A 20,841-nucleotide genomic window follows, 5' to 3' on the forward strand; every position below is an offset into this window, starting at 1 on the left:
GCTCAGGGTCCATTACGGAAGAGGTGGCAGAAAGAATGTTAAGAGCCAAAGGAAGGGTAGGACACCTTACAACATGCTCCTCCAGACACAAAATGGCCTGGCTATCCATGACCTCGCAGTGCCTGACACTACCTACACAAGACCATCATAATATGAGGAAATGATCATGACATCAAAATATAAGGGAGACTGATTGAGAGAAGGAGGGGATATGATGGGGAATGGAGTTTCAAAGGGGAAAAGTAGAGAGAGGGAGGGCATTACCATGGGATATTGTTTATAATCATGGAAGTTGTTAATAATCAAAAAAAGAAATAAACGAACAAACTGAGCCTCAAAGTCGGGCCTGGTAGCACATCCCTTTAATCCCAGCACTCAGGAGTCAGAAGTAGGAGGATCATCAGGAGCTAAGAGGCCACCCTGAGACTACATAGTGAATTCCAGGTCAGCCTGAGCGCTAGAGGAAGACCCTACCTTGAAAAATCAAGAAAGAAAAGGAAAGGGAAAGGGAAAGGGAAAGGGAAAAGGAAAAGGAAAAGGAAAGAGAGAGAGAGAGAGAGAGAGAGAAAGAAAGAAAGAAAGAAAGAAAGAAAGAAAGAAAGAAAGAAAGAAAGAGAAACTGAGCCAGGTGAGAGAGCACTTACCTGGGATCCCTAGCAACTGGAGGCTGGTGAGGAGGAGGATGGTGAGTGTGAAGCCAGTCTGAGACTTTGTCTTAAAAGACAAAAATATAAACAGAACAGCTGGTGGGAGGGGGGCAGGCCTGGTTTAATCCAGCCCTTGGAGGGGGAAACAGGAGGAACAGAAATTGAAGCCTCAGTTACAAAGGCCTGACGAAGGTTCAGCAGTTAAAGGCGACCCTGTGCATCTATCTAATGTGGTTCCTGGGGAATAAAACCTGGGTCCTTTGTCTTTGCAGGCAAACACCTTAATGACTAAGCCATATCACCAGTCCTTTTTTTTCTTTTTTTTTTTCAAGGTAGGGTCTTGCTCTAGTCCAGGCTAACCTGGAATTCACTATGTAGTCTCAGGCTGTCCTCAAACTCACAGTGATCCTACTTCTGCCTCCCAAGTGCTGGAATTAAAGGCGTGTATTACAGTGCCCAGATCACTCTGTCTGTCTGTCTCTCTCTCGTGCTTTTTCTCAAGTAAAAAAAAAAAAAAAAAAATTGGGGGGGGTTTTCAAGGTAGGGTCTTTGTGTCCAGGCTGATCTGGAATTCACTATGGAGTCTTACTCTGTAGCCACTATGTGCCCTGGAACTCACAGTGAGCCTCTGCCTCTTGAGTGTTGGGATTAGAGACACGTGCTACAAATAAATACATTTTAAAAATTTATTTTAAACTGGGTGTGGTGGCGCACGTCTTTAATCCTAGTACTCAGGAGACAGAGGTAGGAGGATCGCTGTGAGTTCAAAGCCACCCTGAGACTACATAGTGAATTCCAGGTCAGGCTGAACTAGTAAGACCCTTCCTTGAAAAACAAAAATTTAAAAATTAAAACAAAGGGCTGGAGAGATGGCTTAGCGGTTAAGCGCTTGCCTGTGAAGCCTAAGGACTCCGGTTCGAGGCTCGGTTCCCCAGGTCCCACGTTAGCCAGATGCACAAGGGGGCGCACGCGTCTGGAGTTCGTTTGCAGTGGCTGGAAGCCCTGGCGCGCCCATTCTCTCTCTCTCCCTCTACCTGTCTTCCTCTCTGTGTCTGTTGCTCTCAAATAAATTTTAAAAAAAAATTAAAAGAAAAAAAGTTGCGCACTTACTTTACATAAGTAGTAGGGAAGTGAACCTGGGCTAACAGGCTTTTAAACAAGCACCTTTAACTGCTGAACCTTCGTCAGGCCTTTGTAACTGAGGCTTCAATTTCTGTTCCTCCTGTTTCCCCCTCCAAGGGCTGGATTAAACCATGGATTAAACCAGGCCTGCCCCCTCCCACCAGCTGTTCTGTTTACATTTTTGTCTTTTAAGACGAAGTCTCAGACTGGCTTCACACTCACCATCCTCCTCCTCACCAGCCTCCAGTTGCTAGGGATCCCAGGTAAGTGCTCTCTCACCTGGCTCAGTTTCTTTTTCTTTCTTTCTTTCTTTTTTTTTTTTCTCCCCAAGGTAGGGTCTCACTCTGGTCCAGGTTGACCTGGAATTAACTATGTCGTCTCAGGGTAGCCTCGAACTCTCAGCAATCCTCCTACCTCTGACTCAAGAATGTTGGGATTAAAGGTGTGTGCCACTATTCCGGGGCCCCCTAACATTTTTAAAAAGCCAGGTGTGGGGCTGGAAAGATGGCTAAATGGTTAAAGACACTTGCTTAAAAAGCCTGATGACCCAGGTTCAATTTCCCAGTACCCAGTAAAGACAGATACATGAAGTGGAACACGTATCAGGAATTCCGGCCTGCAGTGCAGGAGGCCCTGGAGCACTCATATCCCCCAGTCCAGTAAGTTTTCTTCTTCAAAGCCAGGCGTGAAAGCACAGCCTCTGCCTTCCAAGTGCTGGGATTATATGCATGTATTACCACACCTGGATTGTATTACTCCTTTTTCTTTCTTTCTTTTTTTTTTTTTTGACAGGCCTTTATTTTTATGAGAGAGAGAGAATTGGCCCACCAGGGCCTGGAGCCACTGCTCTCAAACTCCAGACACACTCACCCCCATCTGTGCATGTGCGGCCTTACGCACTTGTGTCACTTTGTGCATCTGGCTTACGTGGGACCTGGAGAGTAAAAGACGAGTCCTTACGCTTTGCAGGCAAGCGCCTTAACCGCTAAGCCATCTTCCCAGCCCTACCCTTTCTTTTGTAAAAATATTTATTTTGAGTCGGCGGCCAGGCGCAGCAGGCTCCGGGCGGGGATGGCGGCGGCAGCTGGAAGCGGGGCGCCCCAGAGGAGGAGGCTTCCGGAGGGGAGGCAGTGGCCTTGCAGCCCCAAGCTCCGACGAATGCGTCCGGGGCTCGCCTCTCGAGGCTGCCTCTGGTGCGAGTGAAGGCCTTGGTGAAGGCGGACCCTGACGTGACGCTGGCGGGACAGGAAGCCATCTTTATTCTGGCGCACGCCGCGGAACTGTTCGTGGAGACCATTGCAAAAGATGCCTATTGCTGTGCCCAGCAAGGAAAGAGGAAAACCCTACAGAGGAGAGATTTGGATAATGCAATAGAAGCTGTAGATGAATTTGCTTTTCTAGAAGGTACTTTGGATTGAGTGCTGAGCTGGGTGTTTTTGTGAGCTTGTACTGCATTTTTCAGCTTACCCCTCTGCAGGCTTCAGCTTTGAAGAACAGAGTCTGCACGTATACACTCTGCCTTTGCTACCTTTACCAAAGCTGGGATAAGAAGAGATAACACTCAATAGCTTTCTCTACAAGATATTTCACTAGTTAAGTCTGTCTTTCATTTCAAGCCTGGATGTAGCTGCTACTGCTTGGGGCAGAAATGAAGAAACTGTTCTATATAAGCGGCTTAATGAACGAGGTAGACCAGAATAAAGGTCTTTGATAACTTCAAAAAAAATTATTTTATTCATTTGTTACAGAAAAAAGAGAAAAGAAGATAGAGAGAATGGGCATGCCAGGGTCTCTAGTAATTGCAAACGAACTCCAGATGCATGTACCACCTTATGTACCTGGCTTACGTGAGTTCTAGGGAATCAAATGTAGGTCCTTTGGCTTTGCAAGCAAGTGCCTTAACCGCTAAGCCATCTTCAACCCTTATTACACTTTCTTGCTGAGTAGAATTCCATTGTTTATGCTTTCTTCACTTTTTTTATGTGTGGGTATGTATGCATATGTGAGCATGCTTATGGGGGCCAAAGGACTATATTTGGTGTCATCTTCAAACCACCACCTGTCTCCTTTGAGACAGGGCCTCTCATTAGCCTGGAGCTCACCAATCTGGGTAGACTGCATGGCCAGAGATACTCAGGGATACTCCCGTGTCTACCTCCCCTGTGCTGGGACGATAGGTGCACACCAACACACCCAGCTCGTTACTTGTTTGCTTATTAAGAGAACAAATATGGGTGCACCAGGGCCTCTTGCTACTGCAATGAGCTCAAGATACAAGAGCTACTTTTTGCATCTGACTTTACCTGGGTACTAAAGAATTGAACCCTGGCCAGCAGGCTTTGCAAGCAAGCGCCTTTAACCACAGAACCATCTCCTTAGCCCCCCCACACACACACCCAGCATTCTTCTGCAGGCTCTGAGGATGGAACTCAGGTCCTCGTGCTTGTGAGGTAAGCACGTTACCTGTTCAGCTATCACCCTAGTCCCTACCTTTAAAAAAAAAAAATTCTTATTTACTTATTTGTAAGCAGAGAGGGAGGGGAAGAGAGACCAAGAGAGCGAGCAAGAACATGAACATGGGTAGGGTACCAGCTCTTCTTGCAATGCATGTACACTCCAGACGCACACACCACTTCTTTTGCACCAGTACTGGGAAACGGAACCTAGGCTAGCAGCTTTGCAAGTGAGTACCATCTCCCCACCATTGCCCCCCTTTTTCAATAGGTATTTGAGGTGTTTCTAGGTATTGGCAACTACAAATAAGCCTGGTTTATAAAGATTCCTGCCCAAGACTTTTGGTAAATGTGTGTTTTCCTTTTTTACAAGATAAATACCAAACAGAACTGTCAGAGAAGAAGCTATATTATGTTAGCTCTTTTAACATATGCTTTAAATTGAAAGACAGAAGTTGAGATCAACACGAGTTGTAAGGAAGTTGAGACAGCTGCGTCCTTTTGTCTAGAGCCCTGCCTGGCAAAAAGCAGGAGCTCAGTAAGTACTTCTGGAATACATGAAAAAGCAGCACCAGAGAGTAAAATACCATTACATCTAACTAATCGGTAGTTTCTTCTGGGTTTGGTGGTGGTGGTGGTGTTTTTAATTTGTTTTTGGTTTTTTGAGGTAGGGTCTCATTCTAGCTCAGGCTGACCTGGAGTTCACTATGCAGTCTCAGGGTGGCCTCAAACTCATAGAGGTCCTCCTACCTCTGCCTACTAAGTGCTGGGATTAAAGTGTGCGCCACCATGCCTGGCTTTTAAAATACTTCTTAATATTTATTTTTATTTATTTATTTGGGGGGGAAAGGGAAGATAGAGAGAAAGAATGGGCATGCCAAGGCATCCAGCCACTGCAAACGAAATCCAGAAATATGTGCCACCTTGTACATGTAGCTTACGTGGGTCCTGGGGAATTGAACCTGGGTCCTTAGGCTTCATAGGCAAGCACCTTAACCACTAAGCAATCTCGCCAACCCTGGTTTTTTGTTTGTTTGTTTTGTTTTTTAATAAGAAAGAATTGGCACACCAGAGACTCTACCACTGCAAACGAACTCCAGACACACACGCTACCATGTGCATCTGGCTTACATAGGTTCAAGGAGTTAAACCTCAGTCTTTAAGCTTCACAAGCAAGTGACTTAACCACTAAGCCATCTCTCCAGCCCTAATTGTTTTTACAGACAATTTTATTTACTAAACGTTACCAATATCATGTTTTCTTAACAGTGTGTTTCTTATATCAGAATATTAAAAAATCAAGCCCCACTCTCATTTCCTAATATAAACAGTATCACTAATTTTATAAAATCGCTTTCCAAGCCAGGTGTGGTAGCACATGCCTTTAATCCCAGCACTTGGGAGGCAGAGGTAGGATTGTCATGAGCTCAAGGCCACCCTACGACTATATAGTGAATTCCAAGTCAGCTTGAGCTAGAGCGAGACCCTACCTTGGAAAAACTAAAACAAACAACAAAAAAAATCTATTTCTAACCTAACAGTTTCATAATGAGAACAATGTTTTGTTTTGTTCTGTTCTCCTTCCTTAGTCTTTGCATATTTACTGAACTAAATATAATATTCTCTACTTTTAGATCTAGTTTTCAATTTCACATTATGAGTTTGTTTTTTATATTTATTTTTGTACTTGTTTATTTATTGAAGCATGATCTCACTCTAGCCCAGGCTGGCCGGCCTTAAACTCACAGCAATCCTCCTATATCAGCCTCATGAGTGTTGGAATTAAAGGTGTGTGCCACCACATCTGGTTAATCTTTTTTTCGATAATTTCATATACGTACCTAATTCACCCGTTACCCTCTTCCTCCCCTCTCATTCTCTCTAAACCCCTTCCTATTCCAAACTAGTCCCTCCTACTTTCAAGTCCTTTTTTCCTTTTTCTTTTTGTTTTGTGAGCCAATGAGCGTAGTTAGGGTTGCTTGCATGAGCATGGATTTTTCTGAAACAAGATCTCACTGAGTAGACCATGTGAACCTGTAACAGAGTGCCTCGGCTTCCTGAGCACTGGGACTATGGGTGTGTGCCACCAGGTCTAGTTTATATTCGCTAGTAAAGCTACACTGGGGAGCAGCAGGTATAGCTCAGTAGGTGAAGTGCTAACCCTTGGGTTTGATCCCTAGAATCCCTATGAGCGCCACCGTGTCAAGTTGACAAGGCTTAGAGTCACCATGGAAGCAAATCTCTGGGCATGCACCTCTGTGAGGGATTTTCTGGATTAGGCTAATGAGGGACAATGCACCATGAGGGGCTGGGGTCCTGGAATGTAGAAGGAGCTGGCTGAGCAGTAGCATTCGCCGCTCTCTCTGCTTCCTCCCCACCAGACCAGCTCCTGGTGTCATGTTCCCCCTACATGTGGACATCCTCTTGAAATGGTCAGCTGAGTTTTAATAAACCCTTTCCTTCCTTAAGCTGCTTCTGATCAGGTATTTGTCCCAGCAACAACAACAAAAAATAATAATAATTGGATAGCGCCACTTTTTCTATCTGGTTTACATGGGCTAGATGGCCTTGCCAGTAAACACCTTTAATTGCCAAGTCATCTTCCCAGCCCTGCTGCTGGCCTTTTGTTTGCTGTTTTGGTTTTTTTCACTGTAGGGTTTCACTCCAGCACAGGCTGACATACAACTTACTCTGTAGCCCCAGGTCTGCCCTGAACTCATAGTGATACTCCTACCTCAGCCTCCCCAGCACTGGAATCAAAGGTACGTATCACTACACTTGGCTCCTACTGGGTTTTGATCTGGCTTTTGGTCCAATCTTTCCTTGCTACATCCCCATTTTTCCCTTTTGGAATGAGAATGCTTACTCTGTGCCATAGGATGTTGGAAGTATTCAAGAGACCAACCTGAGTCTGAGATGAGACTTTAAAACAGTGTTGGATAGAACTGTTAAAGACTACACGGACTTTCAAAGTTAGACTGAATGAATGTTGCCTATGAGATGACCATGAACCCATGGAGTCCAGGGATGGAAAGCTGTAACCCCAATGTGGTGTGTGTGAGTGTCAAGGTGACAAGGGTGAACTTATCATGGTTAGTCTCTGGCCGTCAGCGTCACAGGATTCAGAACCACTCCTGCCATGTCTGTTGGGGATTTTCTCGATTAGATAACTTGAGGTAGGAAGACTAACTGTGGGTGGGACCCCCATGGGCAGGGGACCCTGCACTGTATAAAAAGGAGAGACACAGCTGAGGGTCAACATTCAAGGCTCCCCTCTGCTTCCTCTCTGTTGAACTGAATAATGTGACCAGCTCCTGTCACCACGCCTTCCCTGCCACAATGGCTCTACAGTCTAAAACTGGAAGTCAGAAGAGAAAAAAACAAAACCAAAAACCTTTCCCCTCCCTTAACCGGCTTCTGGTCTGGCAACTGATACAACAAACAAACAAAAAGCCTAGGAATGGGCTGCAGAGATGGCTTAGCAGTTAAGTGCTTGCCTGTGAAGCCTAAGGACCCCGGTTCGAGGTTTGATTCCCCAGGACCCACGTTAGCCAGATGTACAAGTGGGCACACACGTCCGGAATTCGTTTGCAGTGGCTGGAGGCTCTGGCACGCCCGTTCTCTTTCGCTCTCTGCCTCTTTCATGCTGTTGGTCTCAAATGAATAAATTAATAAATTAAAAGCCTAGGAATCTGCAGGCAGTACTTTGTGCAGGCATTACGCACATGGGAGAGTGTACTTACTGGGATGTAATGTTGGGACATGCTGTCCAAGTCTGTCATCTTTCAGCATGTGCAGCAGTGTTGTTTTTCCTGCATTATCCAATCCAAGAAACACCAATTTACCAGTTTTCTTATATAATCCTGCAAAGTAAGAGCTATGATTGGCCAGTATATCTAACAGAGATTATCAAAATGACTTTTCAATTTTTTTTTAAATTTTAACTAATTTATTTATTTGCAAGCAGAAAGAGAAGACAGACAGAAAGAGTGGGAGTGCCAGGCCTCCAGATGTTGTAAAAGAGCTCCAAATGTATGCCCCACTTTGTACACCTGGCTTTATGTGGGTACGGGCAGGGGGGGCGGGGGGTGGACTGAACTTGGTCATTAGGTTCTAAAGGCAATTGCTTTAACCACTCAACCATCTCTCCAGCCCACAACCGACTTTATATCTGACTGACACTAAAATCATACATAACTGGCTTTTTTAAAAATTTTTATTTATTTATTTGAGAGTGACAGACACAGAGAGAAAGACAGATAGAGGGAGAGAGAGAGAATGGGCGCACCAGGGCTTCCAGCCTCTGCAAACTCCAGACGCGTGCGCCCCCTTGTGCATCTGGCTAACGTGGGACCTGGGGAACCGAGCCTCGAACTGGGGTCCTTAGGCTTCACAGGCAAGCGCTTAACCGCTAAGCCATCTCTCCAGCCCCATAACTGGCTCTTATTAGACACTTCTGAGAAGCCTGCACCCACTCGTGGGTGTGCTGCCCTTTTCTTAAGCATTTTTCCTCTTGCTTAAGGCCTATACTTCAGTCTATATTAGCTCAGGGAAAGAGGGGCAGGAAGATTGTATGAGCCACAGGGTAGGAGGGAATATCCAAACACACACACACTGACTAACTGCTGCTTTCACAACCCATTACCCACAACCTCATGGTGAATACCAGCAATCCCAATGAGGAGGGCCCTCAGGGGAATAGGGCCAGGGAGGAGAGGAAAGATGGTACCAACACAACACATGTCCATACAAAGTTTCTACTTAATAAAATACAGAAAAAGAGGAGAAAATAAAACAAAACTAAGCCTTTTCTTAATAAAGAAACTGCCAGCCATGGTGTCATATAGATGTAATCACCATACTCGGGAAGTAGAAGCAGAAGGATCAGGAGTTCAAGGCTATCTTGGTCATATATATTTAATTCAAAATTAGCCTGGGCTACAGGAAACCCTGTCTCATGAAACCTTAACTCTATCTTAAAATAAGTCAGGCAATAAATAAATTTGGCATGAATAAGCTTGGTTTCCTACACTTCTTGACAGTTTTTGTTGTTTCATGTTGTTCTGTCAGCAGTACTGGGGTTGAACTCAGCAGGATAGGCAAGTGCTCCCTACCAATAAGCTGCATCCCCAGCCCTCCTTTTTTCTTTCTCTTCTTCTCTCCCTCTATTCCTTTCTTCTTTCCTTCCTCCCTCCCTCCTCCTCCTCTTCCTTGTTCGTTCGTTTCTTCTTCCCTTTCTGTCTCACTCTAGCCCAGAGAGAGAAAAGGAGGGGGTAGAATGAGCGTGCCAGGGCCTTTAGCCACTTCAAATGAACTGAAGATGCATGTGCCACTCTGCATCTGGCTTTATGTGGGTACTGGGGAATTAAACTCAGACTGTTAGGCTTTGTAGGCAAGTGCCTTAACCACCGTGCCATCTTTCCACCCCTTATTTTCAATTTTAAAACAGCAATCTAGGGCTGAAGAGATGGTTTAGGAGTTAAGGTGCTTGCGTGCAAAGCCAAAGGACCCAGGTTCAATTCCCCAGGACCCATGTATGCCACATACACAAGGTGGCACATGCATCTCAAGTTCATTTGCAGCAGCTGGAGGCCCTGCACCAATTCTCTCTCTCTCTCAAATAAACAAATAGTACATTTTTTAAAGAGCAATTTAAAAACTATTCATAGCCAAGGTACTGGGGAATCCAGCCTGGGTCATTAAGATTCACAGGCAAGCACCTTACCCACTAAGCCATCTCTCCGGCCCTTTATCCTCTTAATACTAACTCGTAAGTGTAGGATTACAGAGTATGCCACCATACCCAGTCTGCCTGGGCACTTTAATGAGAAAAGGTAGAGCCGGGCATGGTGGCGCAGCCTTTAATCCCAGCACTTGGGAGGCAGACGTAGGATAACTGCCAAGCGTTTGATGCTACCCTGAGACTACATACTGAGTTCCAGGTCAGCCTGAGCTAGAGTGAGACCCTACCTTGGAAAAAAAAAAAAAAAAAAGTAGAACAGGAGTGGTGGTGCATGCCTTTAATCCCAGCCCTCGGGAGACGGGTAGTAGGACCACCATGAATGAGTTCAAGGCCACCCTGAGACTACATAGTGAATTACAGGTCAGCCTGAGCTAAAGTGAGACTGTGCCACAAACACAGGGCTGGAGAGATAGTTTAGCAGTTAAGCCACTTGCCTGCAAAGCCTAAGGACCCAGGTTAAGTTCCCCAGGACCCACATAAGCCAAATGCAAAGTTGGCTCATGTGACTAGAGTTTGTTTGCAGAGGCCCTGGCGTGCCCATTATCTTTCTATCTGCCTTTCTCTCACTCACTCACTCAAATAAATATTTTTTAAAAAGTAGGTAAGGAAAAAAAAAAGTAGACAAGAGTTGGGATAAATAGCCCAATGGTAGATAGTTTTCCTAGCATGTGTGAGGCCCTAGGTTCAATCCCTACTACTTGAAGGAAGGAGACTATACACATATATACATATACGTGTGTGTGTGTGTGTGTGTATTCATTTACTTATTTCCTTGGTCAGTTTTGGTTATGAAGGAAGAAACATTTATATAAGAGAAAGAATTCTGCAAGCACTATTGTGGACAGTTGATAATATATAAAATGCGAGCCGGGCGTGGTGGTGCACGCCTTAATCCCAGTACTTGGGAGGCAGAGGTAGGAGGATCGCCATGAGTTCGAGGCCACCCTGAAACTACATAGTGAATTCCAGGTCAGCCTGGGCTAGATTGAGACCCTACCCCAAAAAACAAACAAACAAAAAATACATAAAATGCTTCTTGTTTTGCCAGAGATGATAACATAGAAACTAAATTTAAGGCAAAAATGAAGATCAGAGTCAGGCATGGTGGCTCACACCTTTAATTCCAGCACTCAGGAGGCTGAGGTAGGAGGATTGCCATGAATTTGAGGCCATCCTGAAACTACATAGTGAATTCCACATCAGCCTGAGCTAGAACAAGACCCTACCTCGAAAAAAAACAAAACAAAAAAAGGAACAAATCCAAATTTTAATAAAAAAATGAGAAAATAAGGTAAAAATGAAGTCTATAGAGAATCATTAAGTAGAACTGTTTAGTAACAAGTCTCAGCAGAGTATGACCTCCCACTTAGAACATTCAAGATGTCTCATGGAACATACTTTATTTTGTTTTTGTTTTTCGAGGTAGGTTCTTGCTCTAGCCCAGGATGACCTGGAATTCACTCTACAGTCCCAGGCTTGCCTCAAACTCATGGCAACCCTCCTACGTCTGCCTCTCAAGTGCTGGGATTAAAGGTGTGTGCCACCATGCCCAGCTAGGGACATACATTTTTGTAATAAGCATAACGCATTGGCAGGGCTGGGGACGAGCTCATCATGAAAAAGGGTTGCTGCCTTGGCACGCCCATGGCCCAGGGTTTGAGTCCCTAAGAGAACAAAAACACTTGCTCAAAACAAAACACATTGGACTCCTATGAGGATAAAATGAGGAAGCATTCAAGTGTGGGTAAATAGCTAACAAATGATGCATATTTCTGTTAGAAATACTATAACTAGCCGGAGATGGTGGCACATGCCTTTAATCCCAGCACTCAAGAGGCAGGTAGGAGGATCACTGTGAGTTGGCAGGCAGCCTGGGACTCCATAGTGAATTCCAGGTCAACCTGGGCTAGAACAAACAAGACCCTACCTCCAAAAAAAAAAAAAATATATATATATATATATATATATATATGAAAATACATATATATATAACTGTAAGAGGTTTTGGTCATTACTACTAGGCTCAGTGGTACAACCTAGCATGTATAAGGGTCTAGGTTCAATCCACAAAAAAGGGGGGGCAGACTGGAGAGATGACTTGGTAGTCAAGGTGCTTGCCTTAGAAGCCCAAGGACCAGGTTCAATTCTCTAATCCATGTAAGCCAGATGCACAAGGTGGCTCAAGCACCTGGTGTTCGTTTATAGTGACTACAGGCCCTGGTGCACCCATTGTCTCTGTTTCTCTCTATGTGCCTCTTTCTCCCCCTCCCTCAAATATATATAAAATATTTTTTAAATCATTACCATTTTATAGATAAGAAAATCTGGGTAAAAAGTAAATTACCCAAAATTATATAATTTGTGGGGGGTTTTGTCTGTTTTGAGATAGGGTTTTGTTATGTAACCCTGAGTACACGGGAACTAACTACATAGACCAGCTGGCCCAGAACTTGCTATTGTCCTCCAGCTTTGGCCTCCTGAGTACTGGAATTACAGTGTACTCCTCCACGCCTAGCCTAGGATTACATAATTTAAAGTAGATGACTCATTGACTATGCATGATTTGAGAGCTCACTTCATTAACTGCTGGCTCAACTAGAAGGAGGCTCTATACATCAACATGTAACAGAGTTCGATGGCATGAAGAACAGGCAACCATTACCTAGAAACTGTAGCACACTGCTGAAACCACTGTAAATCCAATCAAATATGAAGGACATATCCGAATCTCACAGGGTCTGGAAAAGAAAGTTTGAAATTTAGTGGACAGAGCATTCCTATACATGAAATACCTGACAGCGGCTCACAGCCAGCCCACAACAACCGTGCCCCAAGTGCAAAGCGCCATCATCTCGGCCTGGCACCTCGCCTACACCACGGCCATAACAGGATGCCATGAGACTGCTTCTTTGCCCATTCAAGTCAAAATAGAACAAAAAGAATTAAAACAGCCAAGACAACAAAATGTAGTGTGGTTTCCCATGCCTGTAAGTCTAACAATGAGGAGACAGAGGCAGGAGGTTAAAGGCCAGCCAGGCCTATATAAAACAAGGGCTGGGAGATGGCCCTGCGGAAAAAGCTCCTGGCCAAGCAAGCCTGAGTACCTGTTTGGATCCCCAAACTCTATGTACAAGTTCTGGAAGCTGTGATGGACTTTACAATGCTAGCAGTACGACAGCAAGATGGGGCGCTGTGAGGGTGAGAGTCTGTTGTAATTTGATAGACTAGGAATCAAGTTAACAGGCTTGCCTCTTGAATGGGTCCATAAGGGCATTTCTAGGAAGCACTGATGGAGGAAAACCTTCCCTTCAATGGGTGACCCTTCTCGTGATGGACCACCTGTAAAGCTCAGCGAACCATCATAATAGGAGGAAAAGATCATGACAGCAAAATAAGAGAGACTGATTCAGAGGGGCAGGGGATATGATGGAGAGTGAAGTTTCAAAGGGGAAAGTGGGGGGAGGAAGGGAATTACCATGGCATGTTGTTTACAATCATGAAAGTTGTCAATAAAAAATAAATTAATTTTTAAAAAAAGCAGCAGCTCAGTGAGGACACAGGACTTTTGGCCATGCTACTCACTGGTGTGTGCATCTATCCACTGCTGCTGTCATCTTCTGTGGACACTAGAACTCAGCCTCATCAGCCTTCCAACATGGACTGAAGACCAAAGGCGCTGTAGGAATCTTCCAGGCCTTCAGTGCCAGACAGACTGCTAAGGCATCCAACCTCATGCACTGAGTTGCTACTGGGTTCTCCAACCCTCCAGCCTCCAAACAACTAACGTTGGACTGGCCATATCCTGTAAGCTCATTTAATAATCTCCTTTTTAAAATATGCCACTTGCTGGGCGTGGTGGCACACACCTTTAATCCCAGCACTCGGGAGGGAGTGGCAGGAGGATCGCCATGAGTTCGAGGCCACCCTGAGTGAGACAACAGAGTGAATTCCAAGTCAGCCTGGGCTACACTGAAACTCTACCTCAAAAAAAAGAAAACAAAAATAAAATAAAATAAAATATGATATTTATTTGCAAGCAGAGAGAGAGAGAGACAGAGAGAGTACGTACAAGCTCGAGTATGGGCACACCAGGGCCTTTTGCCACGGTCACTGAACTCCAGAGGCATGCACCTGCACTTTGTGTGTCTGGCTTTACATGGAGACTGGGGAATCAAACCCAGACCATCAGGCTTTGCATGCAAGCCCCTTTAACCGCTGAACCATCTCTGTAGCCCAGACATCACCCCTGCTTTTTTGTGATAGGGTCTCACTCTAGCCAAGGCTGTCCTGGCACTCACTCTGTACTCCCAGGCTGGCCTCAAACTCAGAGTGATCCTCTTACTTTTGCCTCATGAGTGCTGAGATCAAAGGTGTATGCTACCATGCCCAGCCTTTTTTATTTATTTTTATGGGGGAGGGGAGGTTAAGGTCTCACTCTAGCCTAGGCTGACCTGGAATTCCCTATGTAGTCTCAGGGTGGCCTTGAACTCACAGTGATCCTCCTACCTCTGCTGGCTGGGATTAAAGGCATGCACAACCACGCCCAGCCCCAGCCCTTTTTATAATACATATTTATTCTATCCATTCTAGAGAAACAAACCATGACTAATGCAGATACAGAGGCAGGAGAAGTGCTCAAAAGCTCAAGGACCAGTTAGTGGAAACATGAGGATCCCTAGGACTTACTGGATAGTTAGACTAGACGAATTGCAAGCCTTGGGTTCAAGTGCGAGATCCTACCTCAGTAAATAACATAGACAGTGATCAAAGAAGACAGCTTATGTAAATTTTCAGTGTCAGGGATGGGATACCTCCAGTGAGTCATTGGCCAGGGAGGTCACTGATGCCCCCAAAACATTATAGGCCATTGCGGAGACCCTTGTTTTCCCAGCAGCAATAGATGGTAAGACCCTATTGCTGAAGACTCCACATACTTGGACTGCAAGGCCACTGAGAAATCCTGCTGGAACTGAGCTGATAACCTCCTCCATGTAGACCAGCTGGCAGAAAGCTGGAAGAAGCCATTCTGCATGCAGTTCAATGGGAGAAAGAGATACCACCAGTGAAGATACTCAAAAGTGGACACTGCAAGCCTTATAATTGGCCAGCCAGGCCACATGAGCCAACGGGTGCAATAGTGGCGCGTCTGTCATGGTGGAAACCAAATGCCCTCCAATTAGACTAGAGGCCTGCTTCTTGGGGAAGGGCAGAATAATCCCTGATACTGAAAACTTAAAACAGGGGTAGTCATGGGCCCTAGGTGTGTAACATCTGCTGATGTCTGGATAAGTATATATACTATGCTTATCAAACTGCCCAGTAAGCACTTCTCTTAATATTCATACCCTTATATTAATGCTACTCTCACTTTGGGTAGAGAATCTTCTCTTTTCAGATGGCAATGACCTTGGGATGACTCAGAAGGTATCACAGTGCTGGAAAGAAGTGACTGGAGTACTGAGTAACATCTTGATCACACCTTCCAAGGCTCAGGGTCTAATGCGGAAGAGGTGGCAGAAAAAAATGTAAGAGCCAAAGGAAGGGTAGGACTCCTTACAACATGCTCCTCCAGACATAAAATGGCCTGGATATCCATGACCTCACAGTGCCTGACACTATCTACACAAGACCATCATAAGAAAAGGAAAAGATCATGACATCAAAATAAAAGAGAGACTGATTGAGAGGGGGAGGGGATATAATGGAGAATGGAATTTCAAAGGGAAAGGGGGGGGAGGTATTACCATGGGGTATTTTTTATAATCGTGGAAAATGTTAATAAAAATTGAGGAAAAAAAAAGGACACCTGATGTCAACTTCTAGCCTCCCCATGCACATGTACACCCCCTACATGTGTGCCTACACACACAAATACATGCATACATGCATACTGTTGTGGTTTGATTCAGTCATCTCCCATAAACTTAGGTATTCTGAATGCCAGATTCCCAGCTGATGGAGATTTGGGAATTAACACCTCCTAGAGGCAGTGTATTGTTGGGGGCATGCTTATGGGTATTATAGCCAGTGTCCCCTTACCAGTGTTTGGCACACTCTCCTGTTCCTGTTGTCGACCTGATGTGGGCCAGGGGGTGATGTCCACCCTCTGCTCATGCCATCGTTTCAACCCCCTGCCATCATGGAGCTTCCCTTGGAGTCTCTAAGCCAAAATAAACCCTTTTCCCCAAAAGCTGCTCTTGATCAGGTGATTTCTACCAGCAATGTGAACCTGACTGCAACAAACAGAGGGAGGGAGGGAGGGAGGGAGGGAGGGAGGGCGAGCCGGGCGTGGTGCTGCACGCCTTTAATCCCAGCACTCGGGAGGCAGAGGTGGGAGGATCATAGTGAGTTCGAGGCCACTCTGAGACTACATAGTGAATTACAGGTCAGCCTGAGCCAAAGTGAGACCCTATCTGAGAGAGAGAGAGAGAGAGAGAGGGAGAGGGAGAGGGAGGGAGGGGGAGAGGAAGGGAAGGAGGGAGGGAGAAAGCAAGCAAGCTGGAGAGATGGCTTAGCAGTTAAGGCACTTGACTACAAAGGTAAAGGACCCAGGTTCAATTCCCCAGGACCCACATAGGACATATGCACAAGGTGACACATCTGGCGTTCATTTGCAGTGGCTGTATGTCCTGGCGTACCCATTCTCTTTCTCTTTGCCTCTCTCTCTCAAATAAATAAAAAAATACAGAAAAGAGATAGAGAGCGCAAGCAAGCGAGCCAGGCGTAGTGCGTTATGCTACTAATACCAGCACTGGGGAGGCAAGCAGACAAGAGGATCCCTGAGGTTCTCTGGCCAGCTAGTCTACCCTTCCTGGCAAGTTCTAGGCCAGTGAGACTCTTGTCTCAAAAGAAATTTAAAATGGGGGGGTTGCATTTGCCTGCAAAGCCGAAGGACCCAGGTTTGATTCCCAGGACCCAAGGTTACGGTATGTGTCTGGAGTTCATTTGCAGCAGCTAGAGGCCCTGGCATACCCATATTCTCTCATTTTCTCTTCTCTCATAAATAAATATATTTTTAAAAAATTAAGGTTGGGCTGGAGAGATGGCTCAATGGTTAAAACAACTCTTTCTTGCCTGTAAAGCCTAAGAAGCAAGGTTTGTTTCCCCAGTACCCATTTAAACCAGATGCACAAGGTGGCACATGCATCTGGAGTTTGTTTGCAGTGGCTAGAGGCCCAGGCACACCAATAACCACTGTCCCTTTTCTTCTCCCCCTCTATCTGTAACTCTGCTTGCAAGTAAATAAATAAAATATTGTTTTTAAAAAGGTAGATAAGCGAGGTGGCACATTCCTTTAATCCCAGTACTTAGGAAGGAGAGGTAAGAGGATCACCATGAGTCCAAGGCCACCCTGAAACTAGATAGTAAATTCCAGGTCAGCCTGGACTAGAGTAAAATCCTACATCCCTACCCCCTTCCCAAAAAATAATGGATAAAACCTGATAACCAATATCAGACACTGTCCTGTGGCCTTCACATGCACCTGCATGCATATACACATGCCAAGAAAGCCCTCAATAATAATTAATAAGCATTTCAAAGCCATGCCTGGCGGTACAGGCTACTAAAGAGGTTGAGGAAAGAGGATTGAAAGTTCAAGGCCTGTCTGGGCTACAGAATGAAACGCTAGGTCAGATTGAGAAATTTAGTAAGAACCTGTCTCAAAATTAAGAGGGGTGGGGTCAGAGGTAGTGGGGTATACTTGTAATTTAATCCTCTGGGAGGCTGAGGCACAGGATTAGTATGAGTTTGAGGCCAGTCTGGGCGATACTGAGACCCTGCCTCAAAAAGACAAAAAAAAAAAAAAAGTTGGAGCCAAAGTGGGCTACACAGCAGTTGAGAAGCTATCCTGGCTTCATAAGACTGTGTCAAAAACGAAGAAAGGTCATGGAAAATGCTAATAAAAATTTAAAAAATAAATAAATAAAAATAAAACACACACACAAAAAAAAAGGAAGAAAGGGCTGGAGAGATGCCTCAGTAGTTAAGGCGGTTGCCTGAAAAACCTAAAGACCCTGGTTCAATTCCCCAGTACCCACATAAAGCCAGATACACAAAGTGGTGCATGCATTCGATTTGATTGTAGTGGCTATAGGCCCTGGTGTAGAACCTCTCTCTCTCTCTTTCTATCTCCCTCCTTGCAAATAAATAAATAAAAATAAAAATTTTTAAAAAGGAAGAAAAAAGCTGGGTGTGGCAGCACACACCTTTAATCCCAGCATTCAACAGGTAAAGGTAGGAGGATCACTGAGTTTCAGGCCAACCTGGGACTACAGAGCGAGTTCCAGGTCAGCCTGAGCTACAGTGAGATCTTAGTAAGAAAAAAAGAGACATAGAGGAAACAACTCCTCAGTGGTCAGGTGCTTGCCTGCACTTGATGCTGTACGTTCAATTTCACCACACAGTTTCTAAATCTGAATTTATACCTGCGTGCTTCTGTGGGTAGGAGCAAATCTTTGGCTGTTTTTGTTTGTTTGTTCAAGGTAGGGTCTCACTCTAGCCCAGGCTGCCCTGGAATTCACTATATAGTCAGTCCACTTCTGCCTTCCAAGTGCTATGATTAAAGGTGTGAGCTACCAAGCCCAGCTTGCAAATCTTTTTTCCTATTTTCTTTTTCATTTGTGTGTGTGGTTGGATTTTTCATTTATTTGTTTTGAAATAAGGTGTCACTCTAGCCTAGGCTTACCACCTGGAATTTACTCTGTAGCCCCAGGCTGGCCTCAAACTCATGATGACCCTCCTACTTCAGCCTCTCAAGTGCTGGGACTAAAAGCATGTATCACTATGCCTGACTTTTTCTTTTTTAAGACAGGGTCTATACAGCCCAGGCTAGCCTTCAAACTCACTAGCTAGTCAAAGATGAACTTGAACTTCCAGTCCACCAAGTGCTGGGGTTACATTATAGGCTGGTACCACCATACCATACCTGGCCTGCACTCCTGCCCCATAACTGCCCCTCCCCCAGCTCAACTGATTCCAGATGATAAATTTTGGGTATGTAATCCTTTTGCATTTTTCAGATCTGTATAAGGTTACAGAGACTTTATTAGGTCAAGGAAACGGAAGAGGAGAAGGTAGAGAGCTCCTGCCCATTAAAAGTCAGGAGGAGCCGGGCGTGGTGGCACATGCCTTTAATCCCAGCAATCGGGAGGCAGAGGTAGGAGGATTATCGTGAGTTCGAGGCCACCCTGAGACTACATAGTGAATTCCAGGTCAGCCTGAGCTAGAGTGAAACCCTACCTCGAAAAACCAAAAGAAAATAAAAAAAAATTTAAAGTCAGGAGGGATAAAGCCCCAGTTTTCAGATTTTTACAGAATGTGTGTGACATGAAAGGAAATAAAAGGCTAACTTTTTAAAAATACTTTAAGGGCTAGAGAGATGGCTTAGCGGTTAAGTGCTTGCCTGTGAAGCCTAAGGACCCCGGTTCCAGGCTCAGTTCCCCAGGTCCCACGTTAGCCAGATGCACAAGGGGGCGCGCGCGTCTGGAGTTCGTTTGCAGAGGCTGGAAGCCCTGGCGCGCCCATTCTCTCTCTCTCCCTCTGTCTTTCTCTCTGTGTCTGTCACTCTCAAATAAATAAATTTTAAAAAATACTTTAAAAAATATATTTCATTTATTTACTTATTTGAGAGAGAGAAAGAGGGAGGGGGAAAGAGAGAGAGAAGGAGAGAATGGGCACGCCAGGGCCTCTAGCCACTGCAAACGAACTCCAGATGCATGCGCCCCCTTGTGCATCTGGTTTACGTGACTCCTGGAGAGTCAAACCAACATCCTTTGGCTTTGTAGGCAAACGCCTTAACCACTAAACCATCTCTCCAGCCCTGAAAGCTAACTTTCAGTTAGGGATTGCAGCTCGAAGAACCATCAGATGCCACCACAAAAATGCAACTGTGTCTGATCAAGACTGATTTACAACACCCCCTGCTGCCCACTCTAGCACACTTATCTGGACAGGGTAGGCTGCCCAAGGATCCACCCTCAATCTACCAACCAATATGGCCTAATCCTTGCCTATAAAGGCTCCTGTCTTCTTCCAGTCAAGGACTCAGCCTGCTGTTTCTTTGCTGGGCCTGTCTACCTCTCTTCACTAAGGCCACAAGGATACACACGAGTCCAGGTTTCCCCTCGCCAGGGAAGAGCATAAAGCTGTTTCTTGTCACTCAGGAGGCAGAGGTAGGAGGATCGCTGTGAGTTGGGAGCCACCCTGAGACCACACAGTGAATTCTGGGTCAGCCTGGGATAGAGCAAGACCCTACCTCAAAAAAACAAAACAAAGGGGGGAGGGCGCTGGAGAGATGGCTTAGCGGTTGAGTGCTTGACTGTGAAGCCTAAGGGCCCCAGTTCGAGGCTCGATTCCCCAGGACCCATGTTAGATAGATGCACAGGGGGAGCACTTGTCTGGAGTTCATTTGCAGTGGCTGGAAGCCCTGGCGCGCCCATTCTCTATCTGCCTCTTTCTCTCTCTGTCACTTTCAAACAAATAAATAAATAAAAATAAACCAAAAAAATTTTTAAAAGGTTCAGTTTCTCTTAAATTCACATGTTGGAAACTTTACCCTGAATTATTTATATAAAAACATTTTCTGTTATCTAAATGCATATGGCTCTACTCCAATTTTCCCTAAAAAACCCTCAATTTCTCTTAAATACTATGCAGTGTTTCCACATGAGTATGTTTCCTAAACCACACAATATGTGATTTCGCCCTTAAATAAACCCCACACAATTTGTGACTTTTTCCCTTCAATAAGCTTAATAATTCATAATTTATCCTTCAGCCCATCTTTATCAATTCTTTGCTAAAGGCAGGACAGAGCCCAGAAACTAGAGTATAAACTCTGGGAGACTCCTCAGCCTGCATCAACGTGGTAAAGGCT

At 45.1% G+C, this 20,841-nt stretch overlaps 1 protein-coding gene and 1 pseudogene across 1 annotated transcript in view; one reads left to right on the forward strand and one right to left on the reverse strand.

Moving 5' to 3' along the window:
- The window catches only part of Sar1b (secretion associated Ras related GTPase 1B), a 42,773-nt gene that overhangs the window by 9,714 nt on the left and 12,218 nt on the right, over positions 1-20,841 (reverse strand). The window contains exons 2-3 of the mRNA XM_004666557.2: positions 12,628-12,703; positions 7,966-8,085 (exon numbers count right to left, since the gene is read on the reverse strand). Coding sequence (XP_004666614.1) covers positions 7,966-8,085; positions 12,628-12,685 — 178 coding nt within the window. The 5' untranslated portion in view covers positions 12,686-12,703. The remainder of the gene's footprint in view (positions 1-7,965; positions 8,086-12,627; positions 12,704-20,841) is intronic.
- Positions 2,841-3,189, forward strand: LOC105944632 (annotated as a pseudogene).

This window comes from Jaculus jaculus, chromosome 6 (genome assembly GCF_020740685.1).
Source record: "Jaculus jaculus isolate mJacJac1 chromosome 6, mJacJac1.mat.Y.cur, whole genome shotgun sequence".
In the NCBI taxonomy this organism is placed as follows: domain Eukaryota; kingdom Metazoa; phylum Chordata; class Mammalia; order Rodentia; family Dipodidae; genus Jaculus; species Jaculus jaculus.